General features: G+C 29.4%; 1 protein-coding gene across 4 annotated transcripts in view; it reads left to right on the top strand.

Annotated features, from left to right (window-relative positions):
* Positions 1-27,524, top strand: part of LOC127180108 (ryanodine receptor 3) — a 176,289-nt gene that overhangs the window by 7,623 nt on the left and 141,142 nt on the right. For 3 of the 4 annotated variants that reach the window (XM_051134056.1, XM_051134055.1, XM_051134053.1), the window contains exons 2-7: positions 13,469-13,588; positions 23,360-23,461; positions 25,460-25,474; positions 25,548-25,622; positions 27,013-27,091; positions 27,205-27,317. In XM_051134056.1, coding sequence (XP_050990013.1) covers positions 13,469-13,588; positions 23,360-23,461; positions 25,460-25,474; positions 25,548-25,622; positions 27,013-27,091; positions 27,205-27,317 — 504 coding nt within the window. The remainder of the gene's footprint in view (positions 1-13,468; positions 13,589-23,359; positions 23,462-25,459; positions 25,475-25,547; positions 25,623-27,012; positions 27,092-27,204; positions 27,318-27,524) is intronic. The other variant, XM_051134057.1, reaches the window with a different exon arrangement.

The following is a 27,524-nucleotide window of genomic DNA, read 5'->3' as shown; positions in this document are numbered from 1 at the left end:
TTAATGACTGAATCATTCATTCATTTGATTCGTTCGAACGGCTGATTCATTCAGGAATAAAGCAAGTGACTCTTTATGAATGGAAAATTGAATCATTGACTCACTAGATTCGTTCATTAACGCACGTTCATTCATAAAGGAAACAGCGCTGTGTGTGAATGGAGATGCGCAGCGGCTCAGTTGTGACTGTTTCAAACTATTTTTGACAGCGAAATAGAACAAAATCAGGCAATAGTGTTATAGTCAGACAATGTAAGTCACTTCATATTAACTTCTTGTTTATTTAACTGTTGTATTAAATCAATACCTCATTTACAAACTCTCTTAAAAATCTCAAATTCATCTTAGTTCATCACAAAGTTCCATTATAATGAATGAAGCTCTCTACACTGCACAATCAGTCTCTTATTTACACTCTCTCACACTTTATGAAAGTAGGGCTGGGCGATATGGCTGAAAACTGTATCACGATATCAGCGTTTCATATCGGTCGATATCGATAATTATTGATATTTTTTATGACCCATTTAAAATAAGGAACAGGAGAAAAATATATTACATTTCAACATTTTTATTTTAAACTTAACCTTCCTCTGATCATAACCCCCCCAGTTATTAAGACAGAAATGTCAACAACCATGGAAAACTCAAATAATTAAAATGTAAACATAATTCTAAAGTCACAATGAACACTTAACAATTATCTCTTAACATTTAAGGTGCAAAATGAAAGAAAATGTAAGAAATGCTTAATAAAGTGTAATAAAATAGTGCAGTGTTAAATATAAACAGAGAAATATGCCACTGCCTCCGTTTTATCTTTGTACCATTTAGATTCTTTGTCAGAAGGCACTGATGCAGAGTACCTCTCCATGGTGGTCTGCTGCTTGTGTTCAGGGATCGAAATTAACTTTTTTACTTGGTAGCACTGGTGTTCCCAACTTCAAATAGTTAGGAGCACCAAAACTAAATTTAGGAGCACTAAATGAATATTAAGGTTGCATTAAATACAACTACACAACCTATAGCCTACAGCCTAGATATGTTATGTAGCCTAATTTGCGCACATTGGGGAGTCGCTCTCTAAACGTGGGGTATTAAAACTGCTTTTGAATGCGCGCGCACGTTTTACTTTCGGTTTCGTTTTAACGATGGCGCGAAACTCTCGGCGGTGCTGAGCGTCCATTCTACAATACAAGATATTAATTTAATAATTTTGTCACTCCCACGTTGCTAGGTTATAGAGCGAGTGCCTTTGTTAATGCAACCAAGCTTGCTTCGCAACCTCTGTTTTCTTCCGACGAAGAATAAAAAATATCGAACGTTTTATAGAACACATTTTTATTGATATCGATCACGTGTCTATCGCGATACATATCGTTATCGTTTTATCGCCCAGCCCTATATGAAAGGATTGTTGAGATATGTCTGTGATACATTACTCAATGTTGAAAAAACACCTAGAATCTCCCCTCAGCGCAAACACAAACATGCTGATGGGGTCAGTCGCACTGCTGCTCCTAAATATTTTTTCCATAGTCGCACACGCAGTAATTTTCAGTCGTCCTGTAGAGCCCTGTTGAGATTTGGGTTTTATTATGATTAATCTTACAACCCTAGTTTATCAATTTGAGCAGTGCATCACTCTCCTTACAATCTGAGGTGTGTCTGTTGTTTATATATTATTATAGTGTATATAGTTTCATGTCTGACGTCATGAACACATGTAGAATTCATAGACTGTCTGGGGGCTCTGCTCTTCTCTTGTGTCTGTCTGCAGTGTTGTAGTGCTGTGATTGTTTACGGTCTGCAAGTACAGTATTTGATCCAGTGTGTGTGGGATGGAGTCCGATCTCTCCTCGTTCTCCAGGTCATTGGCCTCATCAGCGTGAGACGCCGCACACTTCCTGTGAAACGCATCTCCCACTGAGTGCTCTTACTGTCGCTCCTGTTAGAACTGATGATGTTTACTGTGCCGCTGCCACTTACGAATGAAATATCTGCATGTAAGATCGTAAATCACAGCGCGGAGTAAAACACTGTACAGTAGCAGAACCTGAGTGAACGTGATTTACTCCACTGATCGTCCCAGTATTACTTCTGTCAAGTCTGTCTCGAAATGTTTTGAGGGATTCAAACTGGTCAACTTCGTGCTGTTTTATTTTCCATTTTTTTGTTTGTTTTAATTGTTACATTTAATTTTTGTATTTAGAAAGCATGTCTAATTAATTAAAATCCTAAAATTTAAAAAAATGTATCAACAAATTGTTAAAAGTTTTATAATTAATAGTTAAAATTATGAAACATCTACATTTTAACAACATGTTATTAAAGGTTTAATGAAAATGTAATTTTTAGGCCCTTATTTAAACTCCTCCAAAAAAATCTTTTTTTTTTTATTATATGTTTGCTGAATTTTAATATAACAGCAATCACATTTTAGCATTAAAACGAGTTTTAATTAATTGAAAACTTGAAATGTATACAATTTAACAAATTTATTAAAGATAAACAGAAAATACATATAATAAAATATTTTTGTACAATAATTATTTTACAATAATTTATTGATTTAAATATTCCAGAAATTCACTTTTTTCTGTTTTTTATTTTTTATTTTTTTATGGTTAAATTAAATTTTGGTAATCAAAAATTGTATCTAATTTATTGAAATTATGAAATGTATATAATTTCACAACAATTTATTAAGGATTAACAACAAAAATTATATTTAATGAAATATTTTCCCCCCCCTTATTTTACAATAATTTATCAATTTTAAATCTTCCAGAAATGCTCTTTTTTTTCCTCTTATTTTTTCTTTAATGGTTAAATTAAATTTTGGTAATCAAAAACTGTATCTAATTTATTGACATTATAAAATACAATTTAACAGCAGTCAATTTAAAGTTGATCAAACATGACATTTTAGGGCCAAATAAAATCTGCTTTGTTTTTACCCCAAATTCGCTGCATTCTGTTTCAATTTTTCTGGATTGTTTTAATGGTTTAAATGGTTTAATTAATATCCTAAAATATCATCAAATTAAAATTGAAATGAAAACTTGAAATCTATACAATTTAACAACAATTTATTAGAGATAAAATTTTTTTTACATTTAATAAAGTCTTTTTTTCTCATTTTACAATAATTTATTGATTTATATCTTGTAGAAAATCTTTTTTTTTTTCAGTTTTATTTTTTCTTTAATGGTTAAATTAAATTTTGGTAATAAAAATTGTATCTAATTTATAAAAATTGAGATGTATACAATTTAACAAAAATCCAGAGTTTATCAAACATTACATTTTTAGGGCCAAATAAAATGTTTTGTTTTTTCTGTTTCATTTTTTCTGGATTGTTTTAATGGTTTAATTACATTTTAATAATCAACAAGTGAATGTCTATTCATAAAACTTTAATTGAATATTTTGTTAATTATTTTACAATAACAGCGCCCCAAGAAATGTTTAATTTTTTTTTCTGTGGTCTTTTTTTTTGGTTTATTATTATTTGGATTGATTGATTTGGTACAAATTTATTAATTTAATTAATATCCTAAAATGTCATCAAATGAAAATTTGAAATAAAACATTAAATGTATACAATTAAACAACAATTTATTAAACAAATTACATTTAATAATGGTTTTTTGAACCATAAATTCTGTTTTCTGCTTTAATTTTTCTGGATTGTTTTAACTGTTAAATGAAATTTGAGCAATTACAAAGCATGTGTAATTAATTTTAAAAGATGCTCATCAAATGGCGTCTGAAATGATGATGTAGTGTCTTTTTTTTGATGATTTCTAGTCATTACCTTGCTGTTTTTGAGCGCCCGTGGAGCTGAAATAATCCCGTAATGCAGCAGCAGCAGCTGATCTCTTCCACTGCTGACATTTAAAGTCTCAGTTTCCACAGAAACGTGGCTCTTGTAGAGCCGCTGTGAGTCAGAATCTCCCGCAGACAGAGAGACGCGGATAACGAGAGCCGTACGGAGTGGATTCGCTGGAGTCTGCTGATCTTCTCCAGCACATCTTTGCTGTGTTTAGTGTGATCAGTGTGGAATAAAGCAGGAGAGGAAGCGTCTCGTTCCTTGTTGGGCCGCTGTATTCATCTTTCATTTAAACTTCATCAGATGTGGAGCGTCTCTCAGTCAGAACTGAATTAAAACCCGTCCAGTGAACGTTTTATCAGATGTGAAGCATTAACACAAACTCCTTCCCCAAATAAATATACACTTATTCATTGAGCAGATGCTTTTATTCATTGTCATGTAGGACGTCTATAGTTCTCTCAGTGCTTACAGCCCCATGAAATCCATTTTATTTTTTCCTGTTTTAATTTTTTACATTTCTGGATTTTGCTTTATTGGTTAATTTTGGGAATGTAAAAAGCATGTCTAATTAACTGAAATTATGAAATTTCCATTTAATAACAGTGTGTTAAACCAAAAAATTGTATTTATATATAATAATTTAGTTTATATATAATTAATTTATTTGTGTATATAAATACAATTTTAGGGCCCTATAAAATTAGTTTTTATTCCTATTTTTCTGGATTATATTTTAATTCGATTTAAATGATTTAATTACATTTTAATAATAAAAAAAAACATGTCTAATAAATTGAATTCATAAAACTTTAACTAGCCATTATTTATTTATTTAATAATTTATTTATTTATTTATTTACTTTATTTATTTATTTATTTATTTATTTATTTATCTAAATGCAATTTTGGGGACCTATGAAATCAGTTTTATTTCTATTTTTCTGGATTATATTTTAATTGGATTTTAGTAGATTAATTAGATTTTAATAATCAAAAAAAAAATCTTATCAATTAAAATCATGAAACTTTAACTAACCGTTTGTTTATTTATTAATTTATCAATTTATTTATTATTTATCCCAGAAATTCAATTTTTTTTTTAAGATTTTGCCAGTGTTTTCAGTTTAATTTTTTCTGGATTGTGTTTTAATTGTTTCACAAAATATTAATAATCAAAAAGCATGTCTGCTTAATTGAATTTATAGAACCTTGTTTTAATACTTTTTTAAAACATTTTCAATGTTCGAGCCCTAAGAAATGTTTTATTTCTTTTTTGTTGTCTTTTCTTTTTTAATTTTTTTACTTAGATTAATGATTTAGTACACATTTATTGTTGGTTGGAATTAACTGAAAATGGAATAAAACATAATTTGTTTTTAAATTAATAATATCCAAAAATGTCATCAAATGAAAATTTACTTTTTTTGGCAAACATTTTTTGGCATTTCATTTTTCTGGATTTTGTTTTGTCTGTTGAAATCGTAAAACTCTAATACTAAAGTTGAACAAAAATTACATTTTATGAAATCTAATTTATTTATTGTTTGCCATTTAATTTTTGCACATTCCATTTTTAATAATTGAATACAATTTTTTATAATTCAGTGTTAAAATTTTTCTAGATTGTTTGTTTTAATGGTTTAATTAAATTTTAATAATCAATAAGCATGTATACTCAATTGAATTCATAGTGCTTTAATTTAATAATTTGTTTATTATTTTCAATAATAGAGCCTGTTTAAACTGAAAAAACAAACAAACAAAGAACCTAAACAGTAAACAAAAACAGTAAAAAAAAAAAAAAAAAAACAGTAAACCTGTTTCAGAGGTTAATAATAATAATAATAATAATAATTTATGATTAGTAATAAATAAATAAATAAATAATTTATGATTTATGATTTATCATCATCATCATTATTATTTTATTTATTATTAATAATACTATTATTATTACTTAAAGTACACTGTACTGTGCAGTTGTAATGTATTTGTTATAATTTCTTAAAGTTAAGCTGAATGTTTAGATGCAGATTTCATATTTACATAGCAGTTTTTGTGCTGTAATATTCATACACTACTGCGTATCTCCATTTGATTCATTGTACAGTCTTACTTTTGATTGAATCATCCAGATTCGGTGTTATGACTGGATTGTGTGTGTGTTTTGGTCTCTTCAGACGGTCATTTGTCTGTGTTTAGTCTGCTGAATTGAGCGCGTCTCACACCAGGAACAGACTGTTGGCGCGGGAATGCTGGCACACGCCGACACAAACCTGCTGCTCTACCTGCGACTGACAAACACCTTTGAAACGGATCTTCAGGTCCACTCTGCCCTCTAAACGATGCTTGTGCGGTGCTTTATAGAGATCTGGTGCTCCGCTGTCAGTGCAGCGTTTCTGGTGCTCCTGGGACTCGTCGCGGGTTCAATCAGAGTGCGCGTGTGTCGTCTGTGAGACATTTGTGCGGTCAGCAGTGTGTTTAATGAAAGCGAAGCGCAGCGGCGTCCTGGCCTCCGTCAGCATGTGCGTTTACAGTCAGGGATAAATGCAGACGCAGTGATTCAGAGAGAGAGAGAGACGTGCTGCTCTCTGTAAACCTCTTCATCAGGACCTGTGTGTGTGTGTGTGTACTTGTTCTTGCTACATTGTGGGGACCAAATGTCCCCACAAGGATAGTAAAACCTGAAATTTTTGACATTGTGGGGACTGGCCTGCACTGGCGATGCAAACATGTTTTCTGTGAGGGCTAGGTTTAGGGTTAGGGTTGGGTTAGGGGATAGACAATATCGTTCGGTCAGTATAAAATCTATAGAAATCTATGGAAAGTCCCCACAATTCACAAAAACAAATGTGTGTGTGTGTGTGTTTATTAGGGCTGGATTGACAATATCAGTTAATCAATATGTGGTTTGATTAGCCAATATAGAGACTTACTATTCCAAAGACAGTCTTTTAGTCTACGCTGTTGTGTTTTTATGATTTGTAGTGCGCCTGCAGTGTTTTTTTAGTGTTATGTCAATATTTCAAAAATGTAATTTTATAACAAACTTTTGTCTTTTTTTGGGAGGGGGGGGGGATTTTTTTTATTTTCTTGATTTGCAATATTACTCATTAGAACATGTAAAAATTAAGAAATTATTATTATTATTCGTATTATTTGTTGTTTAAAACAATTAACTGTCTGTTTTTTACAAGCAAAAATCTGCCTTTAAACTTGAAAAAAATAAAATTTTGACATTTTTTTGTGACGATCATCGATATTAACTGATGTGAAAAAAAAAAAGTCTTTTTTTCTATATCACCTAGCCCTAATTTAAATAATTTTATTATTGCTGTTTTCGTTTAAATTTACAAAAAAAGTGTAATTTTGTAACCTGCTTTTGTCTTTTTTTTTTTTCATCTCAATTTAAACTAGACCAAAGGTTAATTTTTAAAAAGACCAAAGGTTTTTACCGATATTACTGATTTTAATAATGAACACAAGTCTACATCTGCATCCTAACTAAGAAAACTAAGATTTTTTTTTTTTGCATATTATTTTTAGTTTAAAATAATGAACCGTCTGGTTTTTACAACTTTCACATTGGGGCAAAAATCTGGCTTTAAACTTGAAAGAAATAAAAATTTGACATTTATCATAATTATCAATATCAGCTGATATGAAATTTTTTATTTTTTTTGGTCCATATCACCTAGCCCTAATTTCTATATTTTTATTGTTGCTGTTTTTGTTTAAATTTTAAAAAAATTAGTTTACTAAATTAGTTTATTTCAGTGTTTATTTACTTTTATTACTGCTAGTTTTGTTTCAATTTCCAAAAAAAGTTTAATTTTGTAACATGCTTTTGTCATTTTTAATTTTTTTTTTTTTTTTTAGGTTGAATTTATTTTTATTTTACATTTTATTTATTTTTATTTCTAGTTAGTAATTTTTACTTCATCTCAATATAAACTAAAACTATTAAAAACATTATTCATAGAAGTTAAGTTTAAAATATCCAAAACAAATTGGAGTAATTATATTTTTAATTATTTTATTAAAAAGTTGATATAAAACAATGTGCAAATTCAATTATATATAAATTATACAATTAATATTTATTATATATATATATATATATATGTATGTATATATATATATTAGGGCTGCACGATATTGGAAAAAAATTACATTGCGATATTTTTTCCAAACGATATATATTGCGATATTGAGAGCCATCAATCCAAGCTAAAGTCAATAATTACCAATAATTGCATATTAATAATTTCACTAATAAGCAAGCTTCATTACAAGTGACAAAAAGGTCACTTAATATTTTATTCCAAAATTAGAACATTTCTGTAAACACAAAAGCAGAACACATTTTTAAATAAAACAGCAGCTTTACACCAACCCCCCTGGTTGGTTTACAACAATATAACTTAAATATATTTTTTTATAAAACAACTTATAAGCATTTTGGTTCACAATCTTTTAAGTCAACTTTTCTTAGCCAAAGTAAAACAGTGTTGGTGTTGGTCATCATAATCATGGCTAAATATATGAAATAAACAAAATGAAATAAAACTTTAATATATTTTGTATTAAATCTTATAAACAGATTAGAGAAAATATTCCTGTAAACAGAAAAGCTGAACACATTTAAACAGCAGCTTTACAACACCAACCCCCCTGATTGGTTCATAACATAACTTAAATATATTTTTTTTATAAAACAACTTATAAGCATTTTGGTTCACAATCTTTTGTTTTTAAGTCAACTTTTCTTTGTGGTGCCGTTTTAAGTGATCAGACAAATTGGTTGTGTTTCCATGTTTTGTGGCCACAACTTTATGACACTCCATACAAAGTACCTCATTTTGGTCAACATCCTCCTTTTTGTAGCCGAAATAGTCCCAAATAGATGATTTCGACTTTCTTTTTGGTACGAAATCACTTTTTTGCGGCGGATCCTCTTCGTCGCGCATTTTTAGCAGTGAATGTTGGCTGTGAGCGGTGAGCGGTGAGCAGCGGCACAGCGAACCAATCACTGTGCCGGCACGCGGAACGTGCGTGTCACCCCAGCAACAAGCTATACAACAAACTCGTGTTTACTTTGTGCTACCGTTCTCTCAATACACCATGGGCTTCTACCCTTCACATCGTATGTTCCGGCGATGTGACTATCGCTCACGCGCACATCGCGATGTCGATGTGAAAAGAGAATATCGTTCAGCCCTGATATATATATATATATATATATATATATATATATATATATATATATATATATATATATATATATATATATATATATAATATAAAATTAAAAATAAATTATATATAAAATTATATATAAATAACAAATAGTTTATTAAGTGCATATTTAAATGATATATTTGAAAAAATATTAAGCTTTTTCTAAGTTGATTTTATACAGTGTTGAATATTTACCGTAAAATAGCTGATGTGCCAATAAATTAAAATACAAGCATCCTCATTACTGTAGAAACATTAAGGAGATCCTCTGGCTCAAACAGTGTAAAATCATCTGCCAAATCCATAAATATAAATGTGTCTGGTTAGCGATTCCTCTGTCCTTTGGGGAGTGACCCGGATTCTCCTGACAGACGTTTGCTGCCGATGCACTGATGTAGTTCTCATTTGTTTTACTGTCTATTGAAGCATGAATATGATCCTCTGGCTGTATTTCATTTGCATTTCTTTATTTATTCGTTTAGCAGACGCTTTTGCCCAAAGTGACTTATAATTGAGAATAAAACAAGCAGAAGTGATTCATCTAAACTCTGGATCATCTCCGGATGGATGATGTTAAATATGCAGCGCGTAGCAGCAGTTTGACTTTTATTTGGTCTGTAAATGAACCATTATGTTCGTAATAGTCCCACTCTTAAACTTGTGTTTGTTTCCTAATGTGGGCCTTTAAAAGCTCACGGTGACTTCAGTCTCATCACAGCCCAGCGGACGTCATTCTGACTCATTCTCTGATGTTTGAGCAGCACTCAAACTAATGTTTAAGATTTATGGATTTGAATTGCTTATAAAATCTCCATGCATTTGGATTATGCTGTTGTAGCATAAACTAATAAACCTGATGCACATTTGTCAGTCAAACATTAAAAAAAAAGAAAAAAAATCATCCTGTAGTTTATTCTGAACTATTTGCATCTATTTGACATTATTCAAATAATTATATTTTCAGAATGCATGTATTTAAATAGGTTAGAATCGGCATAAATCTATGGAAGCACATTTTCAATATGGAATAAAAAACTTTTTCCTCGCAATTTTAAGAATTTTTTTTTTTGCATGATATAAGTTCTGAAATGTGCAAAGTAAAATTCAAAAGCAATATAAAGTACAAGTTGTGTGATATGGAGTCTGAATTGGTAGATATTAAGTTGCAGTTCTATGATGAAAAATCAGAACTGTGAGGAATAAAGTTGCAATTAGCTTTTAAAGTTTTTTTTTAATTCCATGTAGTAGAAGCAGGCTTCATATACTCTAAATCTATTCATTGTGCACACAATTAAATGTCCATTTAACAAGCAATGTTCAGTTAATTAAAGTGTAAGCTGGAAAGAAATTGGATTGATTTATGCTAATTATATTGGCTGGTTATTGTGTATTTGAAACATTCAGTTTGTTAGTACTATTACAGAAACCTGATTTCATTGATGCATGACTGACAAATATGATCACATCAATTTATTAGTTTGTTTAAATGCATGTCATTTTTATATGCAATGAATTCACTTCCAGTAAATAATCTTTGATAATTTAATTGCACAGATAAGTCTTTGTTGTCGTAGTTTATTATGAACTATTTGCATCTATTTGATATTATTTAAATTCTTTATATTTTTAGAATACATGTATTTAAATAGGTTAGAATCAGCATAAATCTATAGAAGCACATTTTTGTTAAATGAAAAAAAACCTAATTGCGACTTCTCATAATTCAGACTTTTTCCTCGCAATTTTAAGACAAAAAAGGTAAGAACTGTGTGATAAAGTCTGATTTGCATGATATAAATTCTGAATTGAGCGATGTAAAATCCAAATTGAGTGATATAAAGTTTGAAGTGTGTGATTATGAAGTTGCAATTCTGAGATGAAAATGTAAAATTGTGAGACAAATTCGCAACTGCAAAAAAAAAATCAGAATTGTGTGGAAAAAGTCGCAATTAGCTTTTTAATTTTTTTTTTTTTTTTAAACTTTGTGTATTTTTAGCACTATTAATGAAATCTGGCCAGTTTCAGTGATGCATGACTGGCAAATATGATCACATCAAGTGTATTAGTTCATGTTAAAATGCATGTGTCCAAATGCATATAAGTTTTATATGCAATTTAAATACATAAATCCTAAATGTAGGCCTAAATGTTACTTTTTAAAAAAATATTTTGCGTTCAAATTCGCTTCCAGTAAATGATCTTTGATAATTTAATTGCACAGATAATAGGTCTTTGTCAGAGTATTAGGAGGAGAATCATGTGTAGTGTGGCGTTCGCAGTCGTTTCTCTGAACAGATCGGATGTAAGCGTCTCTGTGCTGATCCCAGGCGGTTTGGCTCTGATCTCCAGAGCTGTTTGAGGCAGGCTGGGATGTTAAACGGATGTTACACTAGCGATGAGTGTGTTGTGGTGATTGTAAGCGGTGTTGAGCGTTATTAGCTGATCTGAGTCACAGGAAATATTCTCGTCCGGTCCGTCTGAAGTGTGTGAGTCACGCTTCACTTCAGCAGGACCTCAGAACATCCACAGCTCCATCAATCACCACAAATGGTCAGAAAATGAGCCGTTTTCTCTTTGGGAGTTGAGCTTAGATCCGCAGACACAGGAACACACCCCGATCATTATATTTATGATCGTTTTTTATGATCTGGATTTCATCTCTTCTGGTCATTACATGCGTAATCCAAATGGAATTGCGAATACAGTAGTGAAGTAATATTGTTATAATTTTAGCTCTAATGTTTATAAATGTTTGTTATAGCCTCAATATGAGGTGAGTTTATCTAGTTGCTGCCACCACACTTTTCATAAACATGCAAAAACAGATTTTTATTTGAATTAGTGTTGGGCAATGATTCAAAAAAGTTTTTGTGTGCATAATATTTGTGTGTGTACTGTGTATGTTTATTGTGTGGATATATGAAGACACACACATGCATGTATATTTTTACAATTTTTTTTACATGTATATATTTATATTCATATAATTTATATTATATATAAATATATTTACATATATTTAAAAATATAATATATTTTTCTTAAATACATGCATGTGTATGTATTTATATATACATAATAAATATACACAGTGCACACACATATATTATATACATGAAACTTTTATTTTCGTGATTAAACATTGCCCAGCACTAGTTTGAATTAATACTTTCATAATTGTTTTGATTTTATTTAATTAATTTTCTGACCTTAAACTTATTTATACTAGTTGACAAAGCAATGTTTCTCATTTTTGTGTAAGTTTTTCCATCTAATATTTCTATTTTATTTTTATTTAATCTTTCAGTTACTAAAAAAAAAAGTTACGTTTTAGGTAACGTTAGCAACACTACTAATTTACCAGTGGAAATATTTATTTATTTCAACTAATGTATGTACAGATTTTAATAATTGAATACATCATAGTGTCTGTAAAGTGCATGTATAAATGTGTACTGTTAATTGTTAATTTAATTAAGTTGTGGAACTTTAATTTAAAAACTTAAATAAGTAAATAAAAATATTAGATGGAAAAACTTGAAATGCTGCCTTGCCAACTAACTAAAATAAACTTAAAATAAACTACATTTTAAATATTTATAAAAATTTAATTAATTAATTAAATATTACATTTAAAATAATACATTTCTACTTTTAATTATTTTATTTTCAGTGTTATTGTTCGTTTTATTTCTTTAACTTTAATTCAGTCTAAATTTTTCTGTTTTTTTCCTGTTCATTTTATAGGAATTACATAGTATTTCTACTTTAAATTGATAACTTTCTTATTTTTTTAAATCGAATTGCTTATACTGTATAAAAATAAGATGAAATGAGACGTGACTGTAAACACTCTGTAAACATGCAGATCTGCATAACCCCTCTTTGATTAATTAACCCCAGTGCTGTCATTCTAATCTTCATTAACTCATTGGCAAAGGAAGGTGTGTTATCCGTTGACCTTTGACCCTCAGTGATGTGTCAGTGCAGCACAATGCAGTTGTCAATCAGCGGTTTATATTTAATAAAGCAGGCGGTGTGATGCTGCAGAACTTCCTCTGATTAAATGAAGCATCTGGATATTGTGCTGCGGCACTTCACAACATCAGCACATTCACCAGAGAGAAACACACACACACACACACACACACACACACACTCAATCTGTGCTTCCATATGGACTAATGCAGATTGTGAAACTGCTGAACATTTGATCATGTTTCAGTTATTGAATGTGTCTGTATACATTTATGTGTGTGTTTTTGTAATGCATTTTAGAAATGAGTTTATTTTAACCTATTTTTGTCATTTACTTCAGTACTGTGACAACAAAACATTTGATACTGCTTCAAACTTAATAACTAATCTGACCACGTTTGTTTTCGTCAGGACGATGAGGTGGTTCTGCAGTGTGTGGCCTGCATTCAGAAGGAGAACCGCAAGTTCTGTCTGAGCGCTGAGGGTTTGGGGAACCGCCTGTGTTACCTGGAGCCCACATCAGAGGCCAAGGTGAGTAAAATCATCATTACATAAGAAATCATATCTTCAGGCTGCTTTCACACAGCTTTGAGTGTTCTGAGAAACATCACTGTGTCAGTAGATGCAGCATCATTATACACATCGGCATTCATATCTGAAGTGTGTTTGTCATTCTGTGTGTTTGTGTCAGGTGTATTTATAGAGCTGCTGTTTGCTTTTAATTGTGTAAATGAGTCTCACAGCCTGCTCTCATCATCTTTCTCTGGTTTGAGAGGTTATGAGCGTTTTATTGCTCATGAATCCTCTGATTTAATCAACCTGAGCTCTTTGTTAAGGCCTGTTCACACCATAGATGATAACTATAACCGTATCTATAACCATACAGTTTAATAGTCGCTCTAAGAGAATAGTGAGTCCACAGCACAACTATAATGTCACTAGAATCAATGGATTTCTTCCATTTGACGAACAATAAAAACACTAACAGCCAATCAGAATCTACCAACTTTAAAAAGCTCAGGCATTTAAAGCGACAGACGACAAAACCGCAGCACTTATAATAAACAGAACAAAATATCATCTGCTGGTGTGGATGCTGATATAGTTATTGTTATGGTCATTGTTGTGGTTATTGTTACAGTTATCATAGCTATTGTAATAGTTATTGTTATACTTATCATTATGGTTAACTTTTTGGTTATTGTTGTGATTGTTGAAGTTATCATTAAAGTTAAAGTTGTAAATATTGTGGTTACCATTATGCTTATTCTCATTTTGGTTATCACTGTAGTTATAGTTATTACATATATCATTCTAGTTATTATGGTTATAGTTATTGTCATAGTTATCGTAGTTGTTGTTGTGGTTATCATAATAGTTGTTGTGGTTATTGTAAAAGTTACTGTCATAGTTATCATTAAACTGTTGTTGTAGTTAATAGTTATCATTATGGTTGTCGTTGTAGTTATTACGTTTGTTATAGTTATCGTCATAGTTATAATAGTTGCCATTGTGATTATCATTGTAGTTATCATAATAGTTGTTATGTTATATTACATTTATCATTGTAGTATTTTAGTTGTCATTATAATTATCATAACAGTTCTTGTTATAGTTATTCTGGTTATTGTTATAGCTGTTGTCATGGTTATCATAATTGTCACTGCGGTTATCGTTAAAGTTGTCGTTATAGTTGTCAGTTATTACATTTATCGCTATAGTTATTGTGGTTATTGTCGTTGTTGTGGTTATCGTAGTTATCATAATAGTTGTCGTTAAAGTTGTCATGTTTATGGTTGTTGTGGTTATTGTAGATATTGTAATGGATGTTATTGAAGTTGTTACATTTATCGTTACAGTTATTGTAGTTATTGTTATAGTTATTGTCATGGTTTCAGTTGTCGTGGTTATTGTTGTAGTTACTATAATAGTTGTCGTTAAAGTTGTAACATTAATCGTTATTGTTATTGTCATGGTTATAATTGTCATTGTGGTTATCATAGATCTCGTAATAGTTGTCATTAAAGTTGTTACATTTATCGTTATAGTTATTGTCATGGTTATCATAATTGTTGCTGTGGTTACCGTTGAAGTTGTCGTTATAGTTGTCATAGTTATTACATTTATCATTATAGTTATTGTAGTTATTGTTATAATTATTCTCATGGTTCTAGTTGTTGTGGTTATCGTTGTAGTTATTGTAATGGTTGTCGTTAAAGTTGTTACATTTGTTGTTATAGTTATTGTCATGGTAAACATAATTGTCGCTGTGGTTATTGTTGAAACTGTCGTTATAGTTGTCATAGTTATTACATTTATCATTATAGTTATTGTAGTTATTGTTATAATTATTCTCATGGTTCTAGTTGTTGTGGTTATCGTTGTAGTTATTGTAATGGTTGTCGTTAAAGTTGTTACATTTGTTGTTATAGTTATTGTCATGGTAAACATAATTGTCGCTGTGGTTATCGTTGAAACTGTCGTTATAGTTGTCATAGTTATTACATTTATCATTATAGTTATTGTAGTTAGTTATTGTCATGTTATAGTTACTGTCATGATTATAGTTGTGGTTATTGTTGTAGTTATCGTAATAGTTTTCATTAAAGTTGTTATATTTATCGTTAGTTATTATAATTGTCGCCGTGGTTATCGTTAAAGTTAAAGTTATAGTTGTCTTAGATATTACATTTACCGTTACAGTTATTGTTATAGTTATTGTCATGGTTACAGTTGTCAGTGTGGTTATTGTTGTAGTTATTGTAATAGTTTTCGTTAAAGTTGTTACATTAATCGTTATAGTTATTGTCATGGTTATAGTTGTCGTTGTGGTTATCGTAGATCTCATAATAGTTGTTGTTAAAATTGTTTAATTGTTATAGTTATTGTCATGGTTAACATAATTGTCACTGTGGTTACCGTTGAAACTCGTTATAGTTGTCACAGTTATTACATTTATCGTTACAGTTATTGTGGTTATTGTTATAGTTATAGTCATGGTTATCGTAATAGTTGTCGGCAAAGTTGTTACATTTATCGTTATAGTTATTGTCATGGTTAACATAATTGTTGCTGTGGTTATCGTTGAAAGTGTCTTTATAGTTGTCGTAGTTATTACATTTATCATTATAGTTATTGTAGTTAGTTATTGTCATGTTATAGTTATTGTCATGGTTATAGTTGTTGTGGTTATTGTTGTAGGTATCGTAATAGTTGTCGTTAAAGTTGTTACATTAATTATTATAGTTATTGTCATGTTACAGTTGTCGTTGTGCTTATTGTAGATATCATAATAGTTGTCATGAAAGTTGTTATATTTATCGTTAGTTATCATTGTCGCTGTTATCGTTAAAGTTAACGTTATAGTTGTCATAGATATTACATTTATCGTTACAGTTATTGTTATAGTTATTGTCATGGTTATAGTTGTCGTTGTGGTTATCGTAGATCTCATAATAGTTGTTGTTAAAATTGTTTAATTGTTATAGTTATTGTCATGGTTAACATAATTGTCACTGTGGTTACCGTTGAAACTCGTTATAGTTGTCACAGTTATTACATTTATCGTTACAGTTATTGTGGTTATTGTTATAGTTATAGTCATGGTTATCGTAATAGTTGTCGGCAAAGTTGTTACATTTATCGTTATAGTTATTGTCATGGTTAACATAATTGTTGCTGTGGTTATCGTTGAAAGTGTCTTTATAGTTGTCGTAGTTATTACATTTATCATTATAGTTATTGTAGTTAGTTATTGTCATGTTATAGTTATTGTCATGGTTATAGTTGTTGTGGTTATTGTTGTAGGTATCGTAATAGTTGTCGTTAAAGTTGTTACATTAATTATTATAGTTATTGTCATGTTACAGTTGTCGTTGTGCTTATTGTAGATATCATAATAGTTGACATGAAAGTTGTTATATTTATCGTTAGTTATCATTGTCGCTGTTATCGTTAAAGTTAACGTTATAGTTGTCATAGATATTACATTTATCGTCATAGATATTACATTTATCTGTAGTTATGGTAATACAGTTATTGTTATAGTTATTGTCATGGTTACAGTTGTCAGTGTGGTTATCGTTGTAGTTATTGTAATAGTTTTCGTTATTGTTGAAACTGTCGTTATAGTTGTCGTAGTTATTACATTTATCATTATAGTTATTGTAGTTAGTTATTGTCATGTTATAGTTATTGTCATGGTTATAGTTGTTGTGGTTATTGTTGTAGTTATTGTAATAGTTGTCGTTAAAGTTGTTACATTAATCGTTATAGTTATTGTCATGGTTATAGTTGTCATTGTGGTTATCATAGATATCGTAATAGTTGTCGTTAAAGTTGTTTAATCATTATAGTTATTGTCATGGTTAACATAATTGTCGCTGTGGTTATCGTTTTATCGTTGAAACTGTCATTATAGTTGTCATAGTCATTACATTTATCATTACAGTTATTGTGGTTATTGTTATAGTCATGGTTATCGTAATAGTTGTCGTTAAAGTTGTTACATTTGTCGTTATAGTTATTGTCATGGTTATAGTCGTAGTTGTTGTTGTTATTGTTAATGTCATCATTATAGTTGTAGATATAGTTATCGTTATAGTATAGTTATCATAGTTAGTGGACAGCATTGTATTTCTTGTTGTAGCTATTATAGTTTCCTTTATACCGTTGTGGTTATCATTTATAGTTGCCGTTATTATTATAGGTGTTGTTATAGTTATCATAGCTCTGACTGTAGTTATCATCATAGTTGTTGTTGTGGTTCTAGTTCTGGTTGTTGTTGTGGAGTTTCTGTATCGAGCTCATACAGTAGATGTGACTAACTGGATTCTTCCACATCACTCCTCGTTGACTTGAGCGTGCTTTATCTTTGCTTGCGTGTTTGTCGTCGTGAGCTGTGGATGAAGACGTGTGATGAGGAGTACTGTAAGCTCTTGCTGTCCTCACCAGGTTTAGTTCTGATCCCACAGCAGTGACTGGCGGATGTGATGGTAATTAGCTGAGGTGCAGATGATGTATCGCCGCTCCCGCTGCCGTTTTGTCTTCATTGTGTGTTTTCTATTCTTATGAGAGGCGTCGTTCCTCAGGGAGAAAGAAAACTAATGATCCACTTTCACACCTGATGAGCTGAGCGCTTAAAACACTTTAGCTGGACTCGCTCATCATCCATGACTGTCAGACCATAAACGCATGTACATACACCTGCAGCACCGTCTGCAGCCGCACACAGGGATTCACAAACTTTTCTGAACACCAAATACTCACTTGAAGTCCCACAGAGTTATGTTAATATTTTAATAATGTAGCAACACATTAACTCTAATGATTCTCTTTTGTTCACTAATGGTCACATTACAAATCAAATATTTTATTAATTAATTGTCAGTAAGTGTTTTATTTTGATATATATTTAATGTATTTATTTTAGTTTTTTATTTTTATGAACGAATTATCCATTTTATTTTGAATAAATTTGTTAGTGTTTTTGTTTTTATTCAAATTTATTTTAATTTGATGTTTTTATAAATGAATAATTAGTGTTTTATTTAAATGTTTTTGTTTAAAATTAATTTATTTTCATTAGAGATTTTTTAATTAATTATTAGTGTTTTATTTTGATTTGTTTTTATTTAAAAAAAAAAGTATTTATTTTGATAATTATTTTAAAATTATTTATTTTATCCCTTTTATTTTGTTTTTTTTAAAAGGTTTTATTTTTATGAATTTACTGTTAGTGTTTTATTTTTTTGTTTTTATTCATTTTAATTTTATGTTTTTATGAATTAATAATTAGTGTTTTATTTTGATTTGTTTTTATTTAAAAAATATTTTCTTTTAATTTTACATACATTTCTAATTAATGAATTGTTTTATTTTGATTTTTTTTTTTTTTTTAAATTATTTTAAAAGTATTAATTTCAAATTAAAATTTTCAGTTTTTATTAATTGTAAGTGTTTTATTTTGGGTTGTTTTATTTTGGTTTGTTTTTATTTTAAAAAGACTTATTTAGATTTTATCTTAAAAGATTTGTTGGCAGTCTGTAATCTGCAGTCTTCATCTGATGCGCTGTTTGAAGGCTTCAGCTCCAAAACAAAAAAACTCAAGTGACCTTAAAAGTGATCTAACCCTTGATTTGACGTGATCATCCATCATCCACCGCTGTCTGCTTTCTCTCGGGTCCTTGTCCTCTTATCTGTCAAACAAAAGAGGTCAAAGGTAAACAGACTGTAACAGTGCCACACTACAGCACCATGGCCTTATGTTTTTATGGACATGTGAAAATGCTAATATAAGAGTCCTATTTCAAATGTTTTTCCACATTATTTCTTAATTTTATTTATTTATTTATTTATTTTGCAGCAATAGTGCCATATGACTTTTTGAATTTCTTGATGAATTTATGTTGTGTCTTTAGAATTTCTCTGGTAATCAAATGAAGGCTATACAAACATTATTTTGATTTATATTTTATTAAATGTTAAAAAAAATGACATTTAAAATTAATTGGATTCCTAAAAAAAATAATTTTTCATTTTTCATTTTTTACATTTATTTATTTATTTATTTATTTATTTATTTATTTATTTTTGCAATAATAGTACCATATAACTTTAAATTTCATGATGAATTGTGTTTTTTATTTTTCTGGTAATCAACTGAAGCCCATACAAATATTGTTTTGATTTATGTTTTATTAGAATGAAAATTAAACAAAACCTTTCTGTTTTTTTTTTTTTGACAAACAGAGTTCTGGTTAACAGAGGTTAATTAGTTTGAATATTCCTTAACAAATAATGTTTTCCACATGGAAATCAAAGGGCCTTGGGATGTGTCTGATTTCAAGATCTTGGCAGCACATTGGTGAGATTTCAGCCCTTCAGGTTTGTTTCAGTGTTCATTGACGTCTGTCTGGACGCATCAGCTCCTGTCACGTCTGCAGTCGTTCAGCGCTGCTCTCGTTTGTCATATTGATTTAACAACAACATGTATTGATATTGTAGAAGCTCTGGCTTGTTTGTATCATAGAGCTGCTTGACCTCATGTTATGAGCCTTAAACATTTTTAATTAATATTTAGAATTATTATTATTTTTTATTTGCATAAAAATATGATGTATTAATGTTTTTATATATTTATTCTGTTATTTTTTTTTATATTTTATAAGTTTGTTATATACTTTAAATTTATTTAAATTGATGCAGCAAAAATGTTATTTAATTGTATTAGTTTGAGTTATCTACAATATTTGCAATAATAGTGGCATATGACTTTGAATTTCATGGTGAATTTATGTTGTGTAAAATACAATATTTTATGTAATAAAATACAAAGATCAAGATAATAAAAATACATCAAAAGCATATAAAATACAATAAAATAAAACAAAATACAAGGATAAAGATAATAATACAGCAAAAGCAAAACATAAAAATAAATAATAACTAAAATATTATAATATTATATAATATGTATTAATGTTTTTATATATTTTATTATTTTCTTTTATATTTTATAAGTTTGTTGTGTATGTTTGATATTTAATTTACTTTAAATTTATTTCATTTGATGCAACAAAAATATTATTTAATTGTTTTAGATTATGTACTTTATTTATTTATTTATTTATTTTTGCAATAATAGTAGCATATGATTTTAAATTTCATGGTGAATTTGTGTTGTGTAAAATACTATATTTTATGTAATAAAATACATCAAAAGCATATAAAATACAATAAAATAAAACAATAAAATACAAGGATAAAGATAAGACAGCAAAAGCAAAAAATGCAATGCAATAAAACACAATAAAATACAAAGATCAAGATACAGCAAAAGCAAAAAATAAAAATAAATAACTAAAATATTATAATATATAATATGTATTAATGTTTTTTATATATTTATTTTATTTTCTTTTATATTTTATAAGTTTGATGTGTGCATGTTTTATATTTAATGTACTTTAAATTTATTTCATTTGATGCAACAAAAATATTTTTTATTTTTTTTTTTTTTAATTATTTTTCATTTTAATAAAATATAAACCAAAATAATGTTTGTATGGCCTTTATTTGATTACCAAAAAAATCTAAATACACAACGTAAATTCACCATGAAATTCAAAAAGTCATATGGCACTATCGTTGCATAAATAAAATAAAATAAAATTTAAATAAGTAAATAAATAAATGCACTTATGAAATACATGCCGAATAATAATTGTATAATCCTGGTAAGTTTACAGGTTCAGACTTGGTAAGAATCTCTTGAAGTTCATTCAGCAGACGTTCTCGAGCAGGTCGCGTCCTAATAACAAAGAGCTGAATCTGTGAGAAAGTTTTTCCAGCAGACCTGGATTATGGTGGACATTGTGATCCACTTTCCTGAGTTTTTGTTTGCTGTTCTTGAGTAAAGGAGGCCAGTCTGCTGTCGCGCGTGCTTCATTTATCTTCTCGTTTGCTCACCTCATACTGTCAGCGGGATCTTCTGGCCTCTTTGGCTTCGATCCCAAACCTCCTCCGAACGCACGAGCAGCGCCACTAAATCACACTCGTACTTTCATTTCACAGCCGTTTCCTTTTGCATAATGAACTCTAGTATTGACCTGAAAATGAAGATCTCTGAACGCTTCCGCATGCCAGGTTATTAGACGGAGAACGGAGCGAACGCCGCATGCAGATGGAGCTTACTTTAGGAGATTCATCCAGTTTTTATTCTCGGTGTGCGTCCAGAACTACTTCCAGAGGGTGCAGAGGCTCTTGCACTTATTCCATGTTTTAAAATACACATTTTCACAGTCATGTTTTGTTGTTGTTGTCTGGAGTTTCTACAGTGAAATAAAACACAGGCTTTGAGGTGCATGAAAGATCAAACACACGTGATATTTACAATAGTTTTATGTCTTCATAATCATCATTGCATTTTGTGTGTTCAGTGGCTGTGAAATGAAAATGTGCTGTTTATGATGCTGAACTAGAGTTTACGTGTCATTTGTGTTGTGTGTGTGTGTGTGACTTTGCATTTATGAGTTTTATTTTATTGCATTTTATTTGCTTTTGCAGGGTTTTTATTATTTTGATCTTTTTATTTTATTGCATTTTATTTGCGTTTGCTGTATTATCTTTTTCTTTGTATTTTATTATGCTTTTTTATTGCATTTTTTTCTTATGGTGTATTATCTTTATCTTTGTATTTTATTGTGTTTTATGTTATTTTATTGCATTTCATTTGTTTCTGCTGTATTTTTATTATCTTGACCGTTGTATTTTATTGTTTTATGTTTTATTGCATTTTATTCGCGTTTGTTTTTTAAAATTATTTTGATCTTTGTATTTTATTATTTTGGTATTTTATTGCATTTTATTTACATTTGCTGTATTATTATCTTGTTATTTTATTGCATTTTATGTACTTTTGCAGTATTTTTATTATCTTGATCTTGGTGTTTTATTGTTTTATTTTATTGCATTTTGTTTGGTTTTGCTGTATTTTTATTATCTTTATCTTTGTATTTTAGTGTTTTGTTATTTTTTTGCATTTTATTTGCATTTGCTATATTTTTTATTATCTTTATCTTTTTATTTTATGTTTTATTTTATTGCATTTTATTGTCTTTTGTTGTATTTTTATTTTCTTGATCTTTGTATTTTATTGTTTTATTTTTATTTATTTATTTTTATTTTTATTGCATTTTATTTGCGTTTGCTGTATTTTTATATGTTGATCTTTGTATTTTGTTTTATTTTATTGCATTTCATTTGCTTTTGCTGTGTTTTTTTATTTTCTGGATCTTTGTATTTTATTGTTTTATTTTTTTGCATTTTATTTCGGTTTGCTGTATTATTATCTTTATCTTTGTATTTTATTTTACTTTTTATTTTGTTTTTGCTTTTGCTGTTTTTTTATTATCTGGATCTTTATTTATTGTTTTATTTTTTGCATTTTATTTGGGTTTGCTGTATTATTATCTTTATCTTTGTATTGTATTGCATTTTATGTGCTTTTGCTGTATTTTTATTATCTTTATTTTTGTATTTTATTGTGTTTTATTTTATTTGCTTTTGGTGTATTTTTATTATCTTTATCTTTGTATTTTATTGTGTTTTATCTTATTTTATTGCATTTTATTTGCTTTTGCTGTATTATTATCTTGATTTTTGCATTTTATTTGCTTTTGCTGTATTATTATCTTGATTTTTGTATTTTGTTGTTTTGATGTAATTGTACAGTACTTTGGTACACGCTGTGTTTTTTAAGGTGCTTTATAAATACATGTTAATTTGGTTTGTGTGTTTCAGTATGTTCCTCCAGATCTGTGCATCTGTAGTTTTGTGCTGGAGCAGTCGCTGTCCGTGCGTGCGCTGCAGGAGATGCTCGCCAAAACCGGACAAAACAATGACGTGAGTACAAAAACACACCAAACTCACACAAACGATAAATATTGTAGCATAAAACGGACTTTACATGTGTTTTTAACTAGCACTAATTCATGTGTTTAGTCAGAATATCTGCTGTGTTCAGTAATAAATGAAGCTGTCAGACGAGCTCCCGTCCAGAACATTTTCAGCAGAGTTTCCGTGAGGCGGTCTGATGTGAAATAGGGTCAGACGGGCCGTTTGAAACCAACGCGTCTCACCTCTGTTAAACCTTCTCTTGGTTAACCTGCCATTGACCTGTGAAGAGCAGTGACGTGCACTTCTTTTATATTTAATATTTTGCCGCCTCAGTTGCCAAAGTAGGTGTTTAAATTAACCCAGTTTAAAAACAAGTGGTTTGGAAAATGAATGTATACATTTTGTAAATTAATGAAGTAAATTTATGAAGTAACATTTCTCGGTGTTGATAGTTTACGGGTGGTTTAGTAGCGCAGTTCTTTAAGCAGCATCATCATTCTTTAGGTCGTCAGTGTCTCTTCATGATCTGTTTGAAGCCGCAGGGCTTTTGTTTAAAGGTCAGGCGTCTTTAAGGTCCAGACGATGCTGCTTTTGCCCCCCGTGGATCATAAAGGTCTCCTCATTGGCTGCTGTGAGTCTGATGACCCGTGGCAGCTCTGATCTTTGCCTTCGGTCTCCTGGAGCACGTTTGCCATCGCTGGAGGGTTGAAAGGGATCGCTGAGATACGGCCAAAAAAAAAAAATTCTGGGCAAAATATATTTAATATATGTGCTAAATATATATATTGTAAACCATGAAGCTCAATAAAATATATTTTTGAAATTAAACGTTTATTTAGTTTTAACCTTCACATACCAAAATGTATTTCAAAATGAATTTCAGAGGCAGGAAAATACATTTCCAGTCTTACAGTAGCCTCCATTTAGGCTTTTTTCTAGATTTATTTTGCTTCAAATGTGACTCAAATGTTTTCTTGGATTTAAATATTTTGAGGGCAAAATAAATGCTTTAAAGTATTTATATTTTAAAAATATTTATATCTTTAAAATATATTTAAATATTTATAAGATTTAATATTTATATATTATGTATAATTAATTAATTACTTTTTTAATATAAACAGTAATATTAGCAGTGATATTGCAAAATGTTGTTACAATATAAAATAATGGGTTTTATTTTAATATATTTTAAAATATAATTTATTTCTGCGATGCAAAGCTGAATTTTCATCAGCTGTTACTCCAGTCTTAAGTGTGACATTTTCCTTCAGATATGCATCATTCTAATATGCTGATTTATTATTAGAATTAAGAAGAATCACAGGTTCCAAAAAAATATTTGTCAGCACAGCTGTTTCCAGCATTGATAATTCTAATAATAAATCAGCATATTAGAATGATTTCTGAAGGATCATGTGACACTTAAGACTGGAGTAACAGCTGAAGGAAATTCAGCTTTGCATCACGGGAATAAATTATAAAGTATATTAAAATAAAAATCATTATTTTATATTGTAACAACATTTTGCAATATTACTAATTTTTTTCTGTTTTTTTGAGCAAATAAATGCAGCCTTGATGAGCTTTTCTTTAAAAAAAAAAAACATTACAAGTCTTACTGATCCCAAACTTTTGAGCTGCAGTGTATATATTAAAATATATGAATATATTTTATATATTGTATATATTAAAATAATTATATAAATTGTTATTTATTATATATTAATTAATTAAATATAAATAGAATTAAAAATATTAATATTTTTAATATATATTTTAAAAAAAATGGCCAAAAATTATTGGTAGAAAATATATTTATGTAAATACATTTTGAAACATTTTAGCAAATATATTAGATTTTTTTTTTAATTTTTTTGGGCTGTGTGTGATATGTGTTTAATATTAATTGCCTATGGTGTGTCTGTTGTCGAATGATGAATGAGTGTTTATCGAAAGCAAATGTCTGAAGCTCTTTTCTGTTGTTTCTTCATGCCTCCACAGCAGTTCATCAGAAAGGTGAGTGATTCTCGGTGTTATGTTATTATTTGTGTGTTTGATGATGGAGTGACGGTGATCGTTGTGTCTGCAGGCGGCTCAGGGCGGAGGACACCGGACGTTACTGTACGGCCACGCCATTCTCCTCAGACACTCCTTCAGCAGGATGGTTCGTCAGCCTTCGTCCTTCATCAGATCAGTTTGATGTGAAAACTTGTTACTGCTACTGGATAAAAAAAAAAAAAAATACTTTGTCACTTTTTTCTCACAGTTCTGTGATATGAAGTCAGAGTTTTTAGATTTAAAATGAAGAACTGTGAGTTTTCAAATTAAGAATTATGAAATTTGAAATGAAGAATTATGAGATTTAATATTAACAATTGTGAGATTTTAAAATAATGATGAGATTTAAAATAAAGAATTGTGAGATTTCAACAAGAATTATGAGATTTAAAATGAAGAATGATGACATTCAATATAAAGAATTGTGAGATTTCAACATAATTATACGATTTCTAATTAAAAATTAGTAGATTTAAAATGAAGAATTATGAGATTTAAAATAAAGAATTGTGGTATTTTAACAAGAAATCTTAAGTTAAAATTATGAATTATAACATTTAATATAAAATAAAGAGTGATGAGATTTAATATAATAGCAGATGTATCGCATTATGAAATTTCAAATAAAAAAAAATTAGTAGAGTTAAAATTATGAATTGTAAAATTTAATATAGAATTGTGAGATTTCAACATAAGAATTATAAGATTTCTAATTAAAAATAAGTAGATTTAAAATTAGGAATTACGAGATTTAAAATAAAGAATTGTGAGATTTTAACGAGAATTATGAGATTTAATATAAACAAAAATATGAGACTTCAACGTAAGAATTGAGATTTCTAATTAAACATTAGTAGTTAAAATTATGAATTATAAAATTTAATATAGAATTGAGATTTCGACATAAGAATTATGAGATTTAAAATTATGAAATGAGATTTAATATAAAGCATTATGAGATTTCAACACAAGAATTATAAGATTTCTAATTAAAAATTAGATTTAAAATAAAAACTTATGAGATTTAATATAAAGAATTGAGACTTCAGCAAGAATTATGAGATTTATAAAAAAAAAACAAGACTTCAACATAAGAATGATGAGATTTCTAATTAAAATTCTCGTAAGATTTATGAGATTCAAAATGAAGAATTATCAGATGTAATATTGAGAATTTAAAATGAATAATTGAAATCTATGAAAGCAGAATTGTGGAATTCAAAATTAAGAATTACAGAGTTAAAAATTATATAAACTGCAAGAAAAAGCTGTAAGAATTGTGAGTTAAGTCAACATTTTTTTTCCCAATTTTTATTTTTACGTCTGAAACAAAACAATAGAATTACAACAGAAGAGTTTATATCTCTCTTTTTTTTTTAATTGTCAGAATTCTGAAAGTCTCTCTTTTTTTAAATTTTTTTATCCTGCAGCGGAAACAAGCTTCCATATTTAGTTTTTGTGCAGGTCGAGTGAAAGTGTGATGTTTTCTGTTGCAGTATCTGACCTGTTTGAAGACGTCACGCTCCATGACGGATAAACTGTCGTTTGATGTGGGACTTCAGGAAGACTCGACAGGTGAAGCGTGATTGTTCAGACCGAAGGAGAAACTGTGCCTTCATGAGACGAGATTCGGTCTGACACATCACAGACCCGCACGTGACCGTGATCCGTGTGTTTGTGTTCCTCAGGTGAGGCCTGCTGGTGGACCATTCATCCCGCGTCTAAACAGAGATCAGAGGGGGAGAAAGTGCGTATCGGAGATGATCTCATACTCGTCAGCGTCTCATCGGAGCGATATCTGGTGAGTATCAAGTGCTGAAGACATAATATTGATGTTCTTCAAGTGTGTGAAACATCACACAAAAGCTGACAATTAATTTTTTTTATGCCAAAAATCATTAGGATATTAAGTAAAGATCATGTTCCATGAAGATATTTTGTAAACTTGCTACCGTCAATATATCAAAACTTAATTTTTGATTAGTAGTATGCATTGCTAAGAACTTCA

This window comes from Labeo rohita, chromosome 17 (assembly GCF_022985175.1).
Source record: "Labeo rohita strain BAU-BD-2019 chromosome 17, IGBB_LRoh.1.0, whole genome shotgun sequence".
In the NCBI taxonomy this organism is placed as follows: Eukaryota; Metazoa; Chordata; class Actinopteri; order Cypriniformes; family Cyprinidae; genus Labeo; species Labeo rohita.
The sequence above is the reverse complement of the archived record's forward strand: the minus strand, read 5'-3'. Positions and strand labels throughout refer to the sequence as shown.